General features: G+C 32.3%; 2 protein-coding genes across 2 annotated transcripts in view; one reads left to right on the top strand and one right to left on the bottom strand.

Annotated features, from left to right (window-relative positions):
• LOC148614759 (G protein-coupled receptor 22-like) overlaps positions 1 to 10,670 on the bottom strand; it is a 46,521-nt gene extending 35,851 nt beyond the window's left edge. Inside the window, exon 1 of the mRNA XM_088589100.1 lies at positions 10,608 to 10,670. The gene's annotated coding sequence lies outside the window, so the exon portion shown is untranslated. The remainder of the gene's footprint in view (positions 1 to 10,607) is intronic.
• LOC148614760 (uncharacterized) lies at positions 766 to 17,031 on the top strand. The gene is made up of 11 exons (XM_088589099.1): positions 766 to 888; positions 3,340 to 3,406; positions 7,117 to 7,227; positions 7,537 to 7,662; positions 8,013 to 8,138; positions 9,116 to 9,235; positions 10,435 to 10,572; positions 13,095 to 13,220; positions 15,111 to 15,242; positions 16,051 to 16,185; positions 16,802 to 17,031. The coding sequence occupies exons 1-11, from the start codon at positions 886 to 888 to the stop codon at positions 16,927 to 16,929; spliced, it is 1,212 nt and encodes a 403-aa protein (XP_088445225.1). The 5' UTR covers positions 766 to 885; the 3' UTR covers positions 16,930 to 17,031.
• Positions 17,032 to 17,662: the final 631 nt, after the last annotated feature.

The raw sequence follows: 17,662 nt of genomic DNA on the forward strand, positions 1-17,662 counted from the left end.
TTTGGATATCAATCATATATAGAACACAAGTAACTGCATAACTTCGACATAAAACATTATTTTTTTATGCACGGAATTAAGGAGATTTAATTTATCCTAGCTTAATTAATGTTTTCATTTCACTACATGAAAATTGTCCGTGATTTTCTTTGTCTAGAGCAAATGGGTTATAACGTGTCACTTCGTGTGTAATAGACAGTCCTTACATTTATGCAGAGAATATCTTGTTCCAACAAAATAAAAGTAATGTTTTTTTATAATAAAATAAACGCATTATTCTGAAGGTTGTTTCTGAAATTAAGAACCAGCAAATAAAGATGCCTCTCTGTATATAAAAACCATGCGTTATCATTAATAAAAAAACTTAGTAAAACAAAGTAAAATCAAGGAAATTATCGGAAACAAAATAAAAGGAGGAAAGAAAATCAGTATCGATATTTTTATACCACGCCTCGCCAGGTTAATTGAAATATTCTGTTAAACAATTACCAGTTTCACTCATGTTCTCACAACTGAACTTTTTTTTTATCAATTTTGTGCTTTGTTTGAATATCTCTCATCTCTCAATCTTAAACTATCGTAAAAAAGAAAGAAAAAATTCCTATGTGTCATAGGTTATTACACCATGTATTACACGATGTTAACAAATTATATCTTTAATAATAACGGCTTACAGCGTTGAAGTGATAATTTACCTTGATTCAAGTTCATGTAAAATTTAAAATTGACTAACAATGGTAATTTGAATTATTTACTTACAATTTGCAGTAATTGCCTCTTTATTGTCATGACACCATGCATTGATGAACAAATTACGTGCTGAGTTCACTGTCGTATATATGAGGCTTATCTAAACAGGCTAAATAGATAGCTATAACTGTTATTATGGTAAGTTTCATTTTCTATTTACTGAAAATATTCTATTCTTAAACATACGAATGCAGAAGTGCATAAAACCATCATTTCTGATATGACGTCTTCATATCGTCAAACAGTATATGTCGGTACAACCCCACCTTTAGCACCTGCGCACTCTCTTTTCTTCCACTTACGCTTCGAGAAAAAACACTCATTTAAAAACGTTTACACGATGATTTAACATCCGAGAGGTTATCTGATTGAAATCAATTATATAAATAGACACATTTAACACATACGATGACATAAATATACAAATTTATGACAGAAATGCGCATCATCGGTGTTTTCCTGGAGGCTGTTCTCATTGCCTCTTACGGAAATTAGCGGCGATGTAAACACGCATTATTATTGTGACGGAACCAATAAGGCTCTAAATAAATAGCAAAAAAAAAAAAAGATTTTACTTCCCAACTTCGAGAATTTATACAATTATTCAATAGATGGTTTACTTGGATATGTGGTTTATTTCTTAATTAATCTAACCTCCATACGGGGAGGTAAAACGGAACAGCCGTTATTTTTGCTACGCTAAGATAAATTTTTGTCTCAAAAATACCGTATTTTGATATTAGAAAAGAAATAATGCCTTCCGGAGGTATATTTGTAATCATTTTAACATGGGTTTGGCATTTATATTCTCATTTAACACCTCGCTGTAATAATTGAATATAAACGCCGTACCCATGTTAAAATGCGTACAAATCTACGAATTATTTCTTAATTATTTAACAAGTTGGATCTTTATACTATGATTGCAAAGTGGGCACATGTTTGTACATCCGATATTTTTTGTTTCATTTAATCTGATGATTTTGTATATTATATATTTCGGCAAATAAAAAACCCCAAAAATTCCGAAGCTTAAATAATGAGACAATTCAACTACATCACAATCCAAAATAATGACCACACCATGAAAACAGGAAATAAATACACAATTAAGCGGACCGAATAAAATAGAACTGAAGAATAGGAAAACAAGTCAACACCAAAAAAAAAAAAAAAAAAAAGGAAACGACTCAAGCATTAACAATATAAAGTTTCACAAAAACCCGGGAGTGACACCAGTTTCTCCGGAAGGTTTAGAAGTCTTAAGGCAAGTGGGTGTAATCTAGCAACAATAATGCAGCTCTCCACCACGAGGAAAAAAGGGGTCCCTCAAAAACAATTCACAATTGGTCGATATCATTCAATTTAACCTAAGTGTCATGATGTAAAAAACGCGGAAATAGTAAACATGTTCAAAAGAGGCAAATGAAATTCTGATAATTAAATTAATCATGAAACATATATATGAACAATATAAACAATATATGTAAAAACGCTGGATCATTTGATCTTGAACTTGATATTGCAAAGCAAAACACTATGCGAAAACAATTACCTCGTGCCATGAATTTAATGAGAGATTTCAAAGTAAATGAATTGCATCCTTGTGTAATTACAACTTCATTACATGATGGTAGTACAAATAATTAAGTAGCACTCCAGCTAAGAATCATGCAAAATGTGATTCATGGGTAAAAAGCCTACAGATTTTTATTTTTGATATTTTGTTTGAAATGTCATAGTAAACAGAAAATAACTGGTGGTTTTTCATATATTCCGTGCTCTTAGGAGATAGTTTTATAGAAAGCACTGTAGATTTCAAAATTAAGGGAGATAACTCTATAAATGACACTCAAATATAATAGAATCTATTGGATTTTCAATGTTGATTATCTCCTAAGAGCAGACATATTTAAATGAATAATTACACATTTCATTGTATAGACCCATAAAACAACTTAATTACAAAAATAAAAATATGAAGCTTTTTGGGGTGTATCACATTTTTCAGATTTTGCACGATTCTTACAAAGACAGCTACTTAAATACTTCATGTAACTGCAATTGAAAATTACCGTTTTGAAACTGGAGCATTGTGGTGTGTCATATTCGGCAAGTTGTCAAATTTAATTGAAAATATCTTGTTTCATCTTTGGGATAGAAGTTTTATAGCAGTCAATCAAACTGTGATGACGAACTCCTGATGAAGTTTTAAACAATATCTGTGCTGTACAGAGAACATTCGTGAACAAATACAAGCTAGACGGTACCGGATCAACTGTGAAATGTGTACTACTCCATGGCTTGACTCCATGTACTGTATATCGACGTTGCAGCAAATACACATAAACTATTCAATTTACGCGTCAATGCAAAAACGTCTCATAGTAGAATCAATCTTATTCTCAAACTGTTAAGATTATTCAAGTATATTTACTCTATGCGAAGATCGATTTATTGATAACGATGTCGTTTATTGACGCATATCATCTTTCAATTGTTTTTTACTGAAAATCGAAAATACCAAAACAAAAAACAAAAAAAAAAAAAAAAAAAAAAAACCCTACGGGTGTCATTGTATACTTGTAGATGAAAATGACAGCATACAGAGTTATCGTTGGTATAGTACTTGTTATCAGCATTTGCCAATTATCTGGTACGTTTACTAAAGAAATCCGTATATAGTGTAGCAAATCTGGTTTTAGTTCAGAAGTCTTAATGAGAAACTTTTCAATATAAACAAATAGTACGTGGGCTGAGATAACCCTCCGTGCATCCCCACTCATCAACCGAAATATGATTTTCAGGTACCTTTAAATGGGATTTTCGATTTTTCAGTCAAAAGTCACATAAATTCGACTTTTCAAGTTATTGCTCAACTAAAACGTCTCAAATTTAGTATCACTCGATAGATACATGTAATTTAATTTGCTACAGAAATAAGCCACGAAAAACTAATTTTCGAAAAAAATGTTGAAAATATTACCCTACCCATAGAAATCTGGTCTCAGTATCAAACAGAATTCTTATTCACAGCATACTGACATTCTAAAACTCATATTTTAGGCATTCATAGTTAAGATAATGATGTTCCCAATATATCCGATCAATTAAGGCGTTTAGATTTTCTTTTTGGGGTTAAAATAACTATAAAATCGTAAAAAGGGGATATTTTTAGAATTTCATAATTTCAGACTTTTCTAAGTCAAGTTAGGTGAAAAATTGCCATCCATACCCATGAATAAAATGCATCAATATGAACCCAAATGTTAATTATTGATATACAAACGGTGTACAATAGACAAATTGGGTAGTATTGTTCTAATTATTTATGTATCCAACATATCTTGTCATTTCAGGCGCGCATTTTTCAGTTTCAATATGACAATAACGAATTTTTCATGAATAGGGGAATTTTTGGACATTCATTTTGCCTTCTTTTTCACCTATAATTGGCCTTTTTTTTCAAATACCGTACCTCAAATAAGCTATTGTATATTTAAATAAATAAATTGTTTGAAGTACGGCATTTGAAAGAAATTGCCAATTATAGGTGAAATTGAGGAAAATATGAAATTCCGAAAATTCCCCTTTTTATGAAAAAACTCATTATTTTCATATTGAAACTGAAAAATACGCACCTGCAATGAGCAGGTATGTTGAATACATCGATAATTAAAACAATAGTACCCAATATGTCTATTGTACACCGTTTATATGCCGAAAATTAACATTTTAGTTCATGTGGAGGCATTTTGTTCATGGTAGGGGTGGCAATTTTCACCTTACTTGACTTGGAATAATTCCGATATTTATTACTTGGGCTCATTTGGAAGCTAAAACACTGTATTAATGAACCGTATCACATAAAAGCTTCTTTGAACTACGGTAATCTAAAAAAAGAACAATATCGGGTGATGTAGAAGAAAATTATGAAATCCTGAAAATTCCTCCTTAAAGAAAAATCTAAGCGCCTTGTAATAATACTAAACAGAAAATACCAAATAAGCTATTTTTTTTACTGTAGTATTAATACTCTAGGGGTTCTGACATATGTCAATATGTCAATTTAAGCGATATTTCGGTGGGGTAGGGGTACATTTTTTTCATTTTACCGCAAATCATAAGGGTTATCGCAATTTTCTTGGTACCATTGTAAAGCTGAGACATTGGGCTACAAGATATTGTCTAAATTTGTTTTGTTTGGTCACACATGATATCGCAGGAAAGCTTAGACGCTCAAACAATTAAGTCACAAAAATCTTGGCTTTTTACCCAGTGGGGTACACATATAGGCCTATACTGAAAAAGAATCCGAGAATATTCTTTGGTGACAAATTGATTTGGTAATGGGAGATATAAAGGAACCTAAAAATCACCATGAAGTTGATGAGTGGGGGGGGGGTGCACGGTAGACCCTCCCAGCCCATGGACTAAAATGATATTTAGTATTTGTTGGTTTGATAAATGCTTTAAGATATGATAGTATATTCCTTGTGGTAATTAACCAAATGATGTTTGAAACTTTGAAACTATTAAGGTTTCCACCTCATCCCTGATAGGAAATTGATATGATGATGAATATTTTAGTTGTAAATTCTTTTAACGCCTACTTTACACCATAAAGTACGTTATATATAAAATGTTAAATGACCTAAACTTATAGAGATTTAAACATTTTTTTTTATAGTATCATCTTCACTTTTTGTTTATTTATAATAAACGTATACTCTACAAGTTAAATATTGGTTTTACAGTATATACGATGATGTTAGTAGCCAATTAATATCAATCACAGTAAACTTACTATCAATAACAATTTCACACTATAACAAAATCATTCTCTTCAGCTAAGTATCATGATGCAAACGTATAAATAACTTGGAAATAGTAAAAACATATCTAAAATTAGATCGCCCCGTGCAGGTCCGGGTGTTAAAAGAATAGGCCTGCAGCAGCGCTAAGCTTGTCGTATAAGGCGACTAAATAGTGCTCAGAAACCTAGCCGGGGGCTAGGCGCTCTGCCCACAGAGCAACTGGAATGTGTGCCCCAGGTGGTGGAATGGGGTACCCCTGGCGTGTTACATGCTGGGGTTGTCAGGCTATAATACGGAAAACCTGACCGCAAACCATAGTGGTGCACCGTGTTGGGAAAGATACTACGTTCCTCGCACGTTAAAGAACCCTGCTGTGGTATTCGATAGGAGTAGGAACCTTTGCGCTCCGCCACAGGAGGCTAAATTGCCCGACCTTACCCATCCCCCCTTTTTCCAGTGGCAATCAAAATTTGTCGACCCTATTATCCTTGTGACCCATCCCTTTTTTTTTTCTTCATTTCATGTTCATTTTATCATCCATTTCATGTTCATTGTCTGCATATAGCTGAAATATTGCTGCTCGAACGTTAAACCCCAACAAACAAACAAACAAACCAAAATTAGATCAAGGGAATTAAAAACAAAAAGAAACACCATAAAGCAAGCGTCATTATTAATTATTTTGTGAAACGCCGGAATTTGATCCTTGAACTTAATATCAAAAAGCCATAAATTATGGGACAAAAATTAACATAGGGCCAAAACTGTACTTGAAGATTTCATAAGAAATAAAATGTATACTTTTCATTACGAACTTACACGATAGGACGACATTATTAAATAATATATAGAATGAGTTTGATAGAAAATATGAATATTTTTTATGGATATTCGTGTACCTATAATAAAGGACGTATTTCAAGCATTTTATTTAATTAAATATAGACTAAACCTCAAATAGAAAGCATTTTGAAAATGCAAAGCAATGACATTGATACACTAGCACAGTCATTATCATGTTGAGGTGTGCTTTGAAAGGTATGATTCGGAAAAAAAAAAATATCAAGCACACCCACTTCCAGAAGAGAATAAAACAAATCTTACCTCCGCAGACATGGGCATGTAAACTTTGATTAAAACTTTAGTAATTTCAACGCACTCTCAGTATAGTTGTATGATTATAATAGAGATTCTTAGTGAATCCTATGACCTAGCCATTTTGACTCGTGTCGAAAGAGGTACGTACTTTACTGCGGCTAGTAGGTACCAATTTTGATGGGTAGTCAATTTGGTAAGACGTCGAATCTAATTGAAAGAGTAATCAAGGGAAGTAAGGTTATAGAGGTAATCAAAAGAATGTAATCCAGGGACAAGGACCAGACATGGAAAACAGACATACACAACAAAGAACATAAAGTAACTAAAATCATACATAATATCTTGTCCCTTCTTGGAGATTCATATATCCACATTCACATAAAAAATGCGACTTACTAGTTTTAAATTTATCTTAAACAATATAAATATATCTTTTTTGACTATTTGGTAGAATGTCGACGGTGTAAAAATGGAATAGATTACAGTTTATACCAGGAGAGTTTTTGCGATGGAACCCAAACATGCATAGATGGAGAAGACGAAAATCCAGATGTATGTAGAGGTAAAAAAAATAATTTTAAAATGTTTCATTTATGTTAGTTGTTTTGCTTCACAGACAAATACATTTATTTAAATTATGTCTCTTATGTTTTCTGCCACTGGTATCTTTATATATTCAACATGGGTAAGAAAGAAAGTTTTATTGTCATAAATCCCAGCCAATTTGGCAAATTAATATTGCAAAATACTCCATATGTCTTTGATATTTTACATTTTATGATTTGCTTTTAAAAAAAACCTGTAATTATAGTATTGATGTAAATTATATACAGAATAAAAATATATATAGCATTTGCTATTATCATTGTAGAAAGCACATGCTCAGGGTATAGAGTGAAATGTAATGATGGTTTGCAGTGTATTCATAAGAGGTCACTCTGTAACGGGTATGTTGACTGTCAAGACGGTTCAGATGAAAGTCCTGAATTTTGCATAGGTAAGTTTTAAACAAATTTAACAGTTATGACAATTTCACTTTTAAAAACCAAGGAAAGTAATGACCCGAATTCCAAGTTTTAAATGTTTGAGATACATCTATAACTGAATCAAATAAAATAATGGGGATTTTTGTTTTAGAAAAAAATCTTTGAATTCATTTGTTTGTGTCAGTTTGCACTATTATCCATGTAATGCCTTTTGGAAATCACTCGAGTTTCAACAATATTTTCATTTTTGGTTTTTCTTCTTTTTTAAAATGTTCGTTTTTTTTCGCATTTAGTAGAGTTAATCATATGAAAAATGATATAGAATCACACGTTTGATATAATGATATGCCCTACACTGCAGAATACACATGCCCTGGTTCACGCCTGAAATGTCCTGGCGGTTTAGAGTGCATTGAATACGACGAAATGTGTAATGGCTTTAATGATTGTAACGACAAGTCTGACGAGGACCCAGATTTTTGTCGAAGTAAGAATCTATTTGCTTATTTTATGCAAAATGCGTGCAAGTTTGAGGTTTTCAAGTTATTTTACAAAATGTATCAATGATTGAATAGAACGCAGCAAGTAATATAGAACACTCTGCACATTAGTGAGCCCCGACAATAGATAAGTACTAATTAAAGAAGTGATGTATTAAAATGACCGACTTTGAAAAACTTAAGATGATAGTCAAAAGGAATATCAAAACAGGAAAAGTCCATGTAACAAATGAAAATATCAAGGTCAAAACTGGCAAATTTGAAACCACCGCAATGATTATACATTCAGCCAATACGTATATATCTGTTCTACTGGAGGAATAGGACTAGCTCTACTCAGTGTCACATAAATAACATATCGTTCGAAATAAACATTGGTATACAATCGTATAGACACCAATCGATGAAATATGTTAAATAACTTGCTCATTCGTATCCCAAAATCGGCCTTATTTTGTTACCAAGACGATTTTCGGATGTCGGTAGTTTGCCACTTTATTAATATTTTGTGTCAAAAATTCTTCTGAAGGTTATCAATCCTACTAAATAATTGTTAAATTTCAAATTCGTGGGAAACTACATTTTTGTCAACATAGAAATTGAAAAATGCAATTATCAGTTTTCAACCATCGGCACTTAGCAACAAAAATGGCCAAATTACAATGGAATTTCTCGAAAAAAAATACAAAATTCTTTTTGATTGTGTATATCAATCATAAGTACTGATGTTTGATTTTTTATAAACTGAGAAACGCATAACAAATAAAAAGAAAGACAACTCAGTTTCGAAAAAAGAAAGGCTGAAGAAAATACTAATTAAATCGAAAATTGGCTTGAACTGTCATCGGCTATAGTGAAAAACTTACAACAGTAGAATATACACCAGAAGCATAAAGTCTAGCAATAATTATATTTCATATAAAAGCAAATATCATATCAAAATATATTTTATTTTCGAACTCAGATTACCAATGTCCACGGGGATTTGAAAAATGTACTGATGGTAAAGAGTGTTTCCGGTTGGACTTTAGATGTGACGGTCGGACATTTTGTCTTGATAAATCAGACAGTTCCATATGTAGTAGTGAGTGTTCGTTTATTTAGTGTGATAATGTTTTTTTTCGATTTTCAAAATTCCTTAGATCTGTTAGTTTTTTTTCAGAAGCAATATAAAAAAAAAACTCCTTAGGACCAGAATATTACAGAAATAACTACAGAAATCATTAAATGTTTATTTTAATCAATAGAAATAAATTTGGTCTAAAAACGTTAAGATCAGGTTAAGCATGAAATGTTTTTCGAATTGAGAACAGACCATGAAGGCTCTTTCGTCGGACTTTTACACAGAAAATAAAATCCTGACTGGGCGCTTTATTTCAGTAGCAGTCTCTGTAAAAATCAGACAGGATGTGATTCGTGCTTGTCAAAAACCCAACAGTTTTACCTTCATTTCTTATTCAGAATCAGGAACAGGCAATATAACCAGTCATAGTTTTCCATTTGGGTGTTGCGCTTTTTAAGTAACATTTATATGGATTGTACATGGAATTAGCTCTTGCAAGAGTTAACGTTCTTCATTTATTTCGATAAGGTTGATTTTAGTGGGAGAAATATGTATTATTTTCTCAAAAGTACAGATCTGAATATGGAAAGGACAACTGTTAAGTAAACAAATATACCATATGAGGATTGAAAAGCATTGTATGTTCGTGGGTTTCTCTTCACCATGAATCACTTAAATATTGACACTGTCTGAATTTTATATGGACTGGTACTTAATTACACACGCAAATATTTTTCATGTAAATCGAGTTTTACATGGGATTTTGCTCAATTCAGGTGAAATCATATGAAATTCGTGTGAAAACCTTGTAAAATAATTTTATCTGTGTATATATATGTATATGTTTTAAGTTCCGATTTTCCAGGTCTACAGTTTTTTCTTTGAACTGGGAGAATTTGTTCCTTTTTTCCATATTAATAATTAAAATCATGATATTTATCTTTCAAAAAAGTTTCAGACGATTTCAATGCACATTCGTTCTAACGATTGACGCGCATATTTTACGCATGTACGGAAGTTGTTTCCATAATTTTATTTTTGGAATTGTCATTTCTTTGTTCATTCATTGTCGACTTGGCTGTCCTAAATGGATGCTTGACAGTAAACTCAAATTACGGTCGTAGTATGTCATAAAAGGAGGTGTTCACTATAGGTAAATAAAATGTTAACTAAGCATTAAACTTTGATTAAACCTTTCTATGTTTTGTAATTTTTATCAGATTATGAGTGTTTACCTGGGTTTATGAAATGTAGGGATGGACGACAGTGTATCGATGAAAACTATATGTGTCGGACTTTTGGTTGGTACACGTCAGTGTGTAATGATCGTTCAGATAAAGATCCTGCTTTTTGTAAAGGTAATTGTATGCAAGAAAGTATGTGATTTACTCACAGGTAATCTGTTAATCCAAATCTGTTATCGATTTAAGAGGACAACATCTGTGTTTACATTAAATCGCAGATATTTATATGGTATAAATACTATGTATGTAGAACAGTAGGATGACGTAATGACCAGAATTTCAAATAATATTATAAAAAAAGTACAAACTTGAATTTAAGTTAGGCAAACAACAAAGCCAAATTATAGATATATCGTAAAAAATTGTAGGTAATTTTATTATGAATTAATATTAGATAATCAGAAAACTATAATGACAATATGTTATTTTTTTTTACTTTATTTTAACTTAACTGACCCAGGTCAGAGCATATATTGATTACACCGGTTACGATTTCTTATTTCGCTCGGTTGATTAAAACAAATACTAAACGTCATACCTCTTGTAACAACTACATTTTCTAGACAAAAGTTGCTTATGTTAGTAAAATTGCTGACAATTAAAGGAGAAGACCATGTTAGTGTGCAAGTCATAAATATTGAAACTAATCTGTTAAATATTTATGACAATTAAATTGAAACAAAATAGTTTCCTTTTCTTAATTAATTAATTAATCGAGATTTATAATTGGGAAATTCGAATTTCGAAAAAAAAAAAAAAATGACTATACCTGTGATACTGCATTTCCAAATATCCAAAGCTCTAATGAGTGAAAAAGGTATTTTCATAGAATTTCATTTCTATATTAAAAAATCATTGGTGAAAGAGAATCAGAATGACTATTTTTTATTGATATATATATATAGCTACACTCACAAATTAATAATTCATTATTTGTTCATTACAATAATGTATGCAAGGATTTTTATAGTATATTTCAAACGCCTTGGTGTATGTCAGCAGAAAGAATAAAGACACTAAAATTATGGACCATTCTGACTTGGTTGGGGCAACCCAATTTGCATTTTGGGAAAATATATGTGTATACGTGGTGTATACTGAAGATAAGAATGAGTGTTTACACCATGCCAAACACAATGTTCGCTGTTTCAACGTAGATTGTGTATTATAAAATCCGAGATAAGTTTCTTTCATACGCGTGGAAAATGGGGGGGGGGGGGGAGGGGGGGGGAGGGCTTGAACCATATCATGGCTAATCCCATCAAAGATAATGCACAAGATATGTTAGGGTGGCATAACTAACCTGAATATACAAGCTCTGGTCCCAATTGTACCATTTATTGTGCGTATCAACAAGTATTTTGGCGAGATATCGCTTGATTTTGTCACAGACAGCGACGTGCACATGCCATTTCGGTGGTCTTAAAAGTGCAAACAAACGGTGATCCCGACTTTGAAACAGTTAATCCCCTTAGATGGTCAAAGATCATTGGACAATCTACAGAGAAAACCCCTTGGGTAATAAAGTAAAAAAGGGAAATCTTGTTTTCCGAGATGGTGATTTTATTTCGATCTCATCGTTCATTGGTTCAATGAATTCACTCCAAAAATAGATGTAAACAAACATCAACCATTCTTTTCACAAATTGTACTGGAAATAATCGTTTAGGTTATTTAATAATTAATACTTTAAATGATTTTCTGAGGCATACAAGACTGAAAAAATTCGCGCGGTATTTAAAGCGCCCCCAAATGGAGTTATCTTCTCATTCTTTAGTGCATATGTGCATATTGGATCAAAGGAATTCGGGGTCACGGTGGTACTTTGCTATTCGCCTGAGGCGCAACCATGATCGGTTGAACTGTGACGTCACGAAGTCGTTTTGTAAAGTGAAAGTAAATAGGTGATTGATAACGATGTCCGAAGAAATCGCAAATTTGGGACTTTCCCCCCATACTTTCAACCCAAAATTAATAGAAGAAGAGATTGGGGCACAACATGTAAGCAAATGGGAAACGTCATTGACGAACAACGGGATTTGCAGCCAGATGACTAGTATTTGAAAGGAAAATCTTATGGCTACTTCCGAAGAATGTTCGTGTTGCTGGTAAAAATAAAAAAAACTTTGAGAACATTTTTCTTTTATCATTCGTGCAATCGTAAGCTTGACAAGTCATCATGTTTTGGTGATTAGATAAACAGGATCGTAGAAATATTTACGGAATATTCTTTGTTTACATATTATTTTCAGTACTTGATCAGTGCTAAACCGACTTAGTGACGTCACGAGTCAATTTGAAGCTATTGGTAAAAATCAATAAAGTCTGACTATGATCTTCCTTCAGAAAGAAGAGTTCTGCAAGATGGCTATACACTTATATTTCAAGGATTTCGAACTTTGCATAGCCTTGAGCATTTTATAGAAGCGCATTTTGCATCAAAGGTTATTTATTTTTGTTTACGTGGGTATGATTTATCATAAGAAGCTAACTTAATGCAAAGGTGGTCTTTCCCTTTTAAAATTGTTAATAGCGTAATACTTGGTACATGTAATCTGCTGTTGCAGTGAAAATAAAGAAAATAAAGTAACTTAATATCTTTAATTCAATTAAAAAGAATGTAATTCTTGTTTTAGAATTCAGTTGTCCAGCCGGTAATGTTAAGTGTAAAGATGAAATCCAGTGTATAAGTAGGACTGAGCTTTGTAATGGAATAGTGGATTGTACTGATGGAAGTGATGAAGGCCATGACATGTGTACAAGTAATATTTAGTAATCATCGTCTTTTTTCAAATTTAATCAAGTCAAGCGTTATCGAATTGTAGGCTATTCCTTAAACTCATCATTCGAACCATAGAATAAGAGCGTTTAATTGGAGATTTAGATACCCCGTCATGTTGTGTTGTATTTGATATCCATGAATAAACAATAGATCAAACTCAGATTTAAACGTTTATCCTGACTATATAATCTTATAAGAGCTTATAGTTTATGTGCTCGGTGGGTCCACCGTTCAACCCCACTCATCAACTTCATGATGCATTTCACGTACCTATATACCTATACAAAATTAATTTGTCGACAAAGAATATTCTCGCATTCTCTTTCAGTACAAGCCTATATTTGTACCTAAATTTGTAACACAAATTGTTCGAGCGTCTAAACCTTCCTGTGACATCACATGTAAAGAAATTGAATAAAAATATAAATCATAATGTGACCCAATATCTCCGATTTTAAATGGTGCCAAAAGTTTCCATAAACACTTAAGATTTGGAGTAAAAGGAAAATTCTATTCACCTGCCCCATTGAAAAAAAAACCGCTTAACTGGACATATTTTCAATGTCAAAAACTTTTAAGCTTCAGTAAATAATAGCCTATTTGGTGCTATCACAATTAATACCTTTCTTGGGTTCTTTTGATGATCTGTGACGATTTTAATAGTCACAATGTGTCAAATTTTGCAAAAACTGGGATTTTCGATTTTCACACAAACATTGTATAAATTCGACTCTACACATTATTGCCACGTGTCTACAAGTAATCAAAAGAAACCTACAAGTATCATTTGTTAAATAATAAATAGAAAATACCAAATAAGCAATTTTTAACTGAAGCATAAATATTCTAGGGTTTTGACATTGAAAAAATGTCAATTTTCAGCGATTTTTCGGTGGGGTAGGAATATAATTTTTAAAATTTTTTTTTGCCAAAACCCTTAGTATGAATACAACTTATTTGGTACCATTACAAAGCTGACATTTTTGGCTGTATTACAATACCTTATTAATTTACTTTGTTTTGAAGAAAGGGGAAGTTAGAAGGAAAAAAAAACGACTTTTGTTTATTCTGGTATAAAAGTAACAGAAAAAATACAGAAGTGCTTCACTTTATTTTTTTGCGACCAAATTTGTCGTAAATGGGAGGTATAAGGGTACATGGTTGATAGTAAGGTGCTTGCGGGATTATATCAGCCCACGTACTATAAAGTTTCCTTTTTCAACATTCAAAAAAGACAAAAAAAAAAAAAAAAAAAAAAAAAAAAAAAAAACAGAATAGAATCAAATGAATTGAAATGAATAACTCTAATTATTTGAGAAATATTAAAGTTGAAATTCAAAATTAATTTTAAAATTTGATTTCATAAAAACAAAAGAGTACTTTCACAATTCCTTATGTTCAAAAACAGATGACGAACTTCATCACACAAGTTTTGGTGTAAAAAAATAGAATTTGAAGGGTCGAAAGTTTTGTATAAATTATCCGCTCAAACAGAAAACTCAAATTTACACTAGTTCCGTATTTTACGACACTCAATAACTATATAAAGTTCCATCTCATTTGAAAACCGCGAGATAATGGACAAATTGAGAGAGGACCAACGGAGGGACACGGAATTTGTCGGAGGATAAACGTAACACGATCCCGGAAAAAGGACCAAATATGCAATTACTTCAACGTACAATTGCAGCAATAATATCTCTTTCCTTAAGAAAACTACAAAACTGTTCGAGAAATGTCTGGTCAAATAATGTGAATGTTATATGTCGCTGTCAATATTTTTACAGCAAAATATGTTTTATCATTTCTGTGGTTTAATATACCCAATTCTGCAAGACTATTACAAAAAGAACCAATTTATATATTTCAGATCATTCCTGCCCCGAAGGATACACAAAGTGCAAAGATGGGATTGAATGTATAAAGGAAACTAGACTGTGCCTGACGACATTTAACCCAGAATGTGATGATGAGAGTGATATAGACAGAAACTTCTGCAAAGGTGATTTTATGAATCCTCTTTTTAGATTTAAACTGTACAACTACATCTTTACAAAAGAGACAACTTCTACCTTTTCAATATATATATATATGAAAGATAATGTAAGCGTATAGAACGGTCTGACAAATTCCCAAAGATGTTAGAACTGTCAAATTTGCGATGCATAATTTTGTTCCTTTTCTCCGCGGGACTCGAATTCGTACTGCCGTGACATCTATGGCAACACCGCCTGCACAAAGTCCAGCGCCCTAGACCACTCGGCCAGCTAGGCTATATAAAAATATAGCTTTCGCTGGCCGGGTCATTCCTCCTCGTAGAGCTAATCTAGTGTTGTAATTTAGTAATGATGGTAGTACGGGGAAGTTTATCCAGGTGCTATTATGTAGGATAGAGAACCAAATTAATGGTGCATGTCACAACAAATCAATATTATACAAACGTCTCAAAATGTGACGACTCTATTCACTACACTGCTCCATCGGATCAAATCGATGTAGGGAAGATAATGTAAACGTATAGAAAGGCATGAAAAAACGATTAGTATAATAATATTAGTGGTATAATATTGATTTGTTGTGACAAGCATCATAAATGTGATCCTCTATCCTACATAATAACACCTAGATTAAATGTATAAATTGCATACAATTCGAGAATCATATGCTTTAAAAAAGCTTATCATTTAATTCACGGGAAGTAATACAGAATCCATCCCAATTTTGCTGGTTATTTGATAAGATCATTTCAAATAAAAAAGGTACGTCATCAACCTAATGAGTACAAAAAAGCTGATCCTTTTTTTCAACAGATTTCCAGTGTAAAGGGAGTTTTGTTAAATGTAGAAATGGATATACATGTTTTGACAAGTTTAAGGCTTGCGATGGAAACAATGACTGTACAAGTGATGATTTTGAACTCGACGAAGATGAAGAATTTTGTAGAGGTGAGAAACGGACATAAATCATATATTTGTTCACTAACAGTGATGTAACATTGCGGCGGGTGTTTCGAGAAACGCAGAGGACGCTTTCCCTAACTATGCACATGTTTTAAGTGAAGTCCGAGTTGCTCACTTACTTTTGTTACTTTGTACAAATTGTTTGGGTTATTTACGTTCTTTGTTGTGTGTGTCTGTTCTCCGTGTCTGGTCTTTGTCCATAGATTGTATCTGTTTGATTATCGCTAGAATCTTGGTTTCCTTGATAACTCTTTTATTCAAGTAGTCAACTCTGAAAATTTGATTCATTAATATCGAAAATACCATAAGCAAGAATAATTAAACATTCGATGGTAAATTAGATGAGCGAAAATACAAGCAATATAAATCAAATTTCAATATCAATATTACACTTAAAGCTAAAAAAAAAAAAGAAAATGAATTATTTGGTTATGTATAACAGTTCTTTCTAGAAATTTGTAATCGCCTGCTTTTTTTGAATTGTGTTTTTCTAAGTATATGGTATTACTTTATGACTATTTCTTGTTTTATCGTAGCAATATTTTTTGTTTCAAAAATATGTTTAGTTTATTGTATAACAGAAGTAATTTTGTATTTGAAGCACTTGATTGTGGTCCCGGAGCCCAGAAGTGCGCAGATGGGCTACAATGTGTGAAAGACGACCAACTGTGTGATGGCAGAATCCAATGCCTCGATAAGTCTGACGAATCAAGTGAAATTTGTAGCTAAAATAGCATTTTATTTGTGCGACTTTGATTTATATATTTCTACTTCTCTTTCAACGTTCATATAATACAATGTCATTACATGTACTTTAAAAATGCTTCGAAATCTTTTGTTACTTTTTTGATATACAGTGACTTGTTACATCTTGAAAATTATCCCCGATATTTGCAAATACAAGTCAGAACTTTCGAATGAATTAGTTTTACGTGTGTTTTAGAGTTAGAAAAAGAAATAAAAGCAGTTGTGTAGTATCTTCTGTCATTTGAATATGATATTGGATATCATCGTTTAAATGATGTGGAGGATTGATGTTTGAAAGGTTTAAAGGCCAAAGAAGTTTAAATTGAAGAGGAAAATCAAATGAAATATGTGATGTACAGTAAAATATATAACGATAGAAAATAAGCCACTTACATGTAGAAAAATTCCCAACGATGATAGAATGTTTTGGTCTTTCCCTCCGCGGGACTCGAACTCGGACCGCTGTGACATCTATGGCAACACCGCCTGCACTAAGTTCAGCGCCCTAGACCACTCGGCCAGCTAGGCTATATTAAAAAACCAAAAAATGAGCTGTCCCGTACTACCATACATCATGTACTTAGTTACAGCCCTAGATTAATCGGAGGGAGGACCTTTCTATATAAATAAAAAAGTATATATAAGTGTACTTTTTTAAATATTCTTTTGTTCATGTACTCTGGAACGCGATTTTGAAAACATTTCGGTTTTCCAA

The sequence above is a fragment of the Perna viridis genome, chromosome 6 (assembly GCF_037379345.1).
Source record: "Perna viridis isolate PV_CMFRI_1.1 ecotype Kerala chromosome 6, ASM3737934v1, whole genome shotgun sequence".
NCBI classification, from domain to species: Eukaryota; Metazoa; Mollusca; class Bivalvia; order Mytilida; family Mytilidae; genus Perna; species Perna viridis.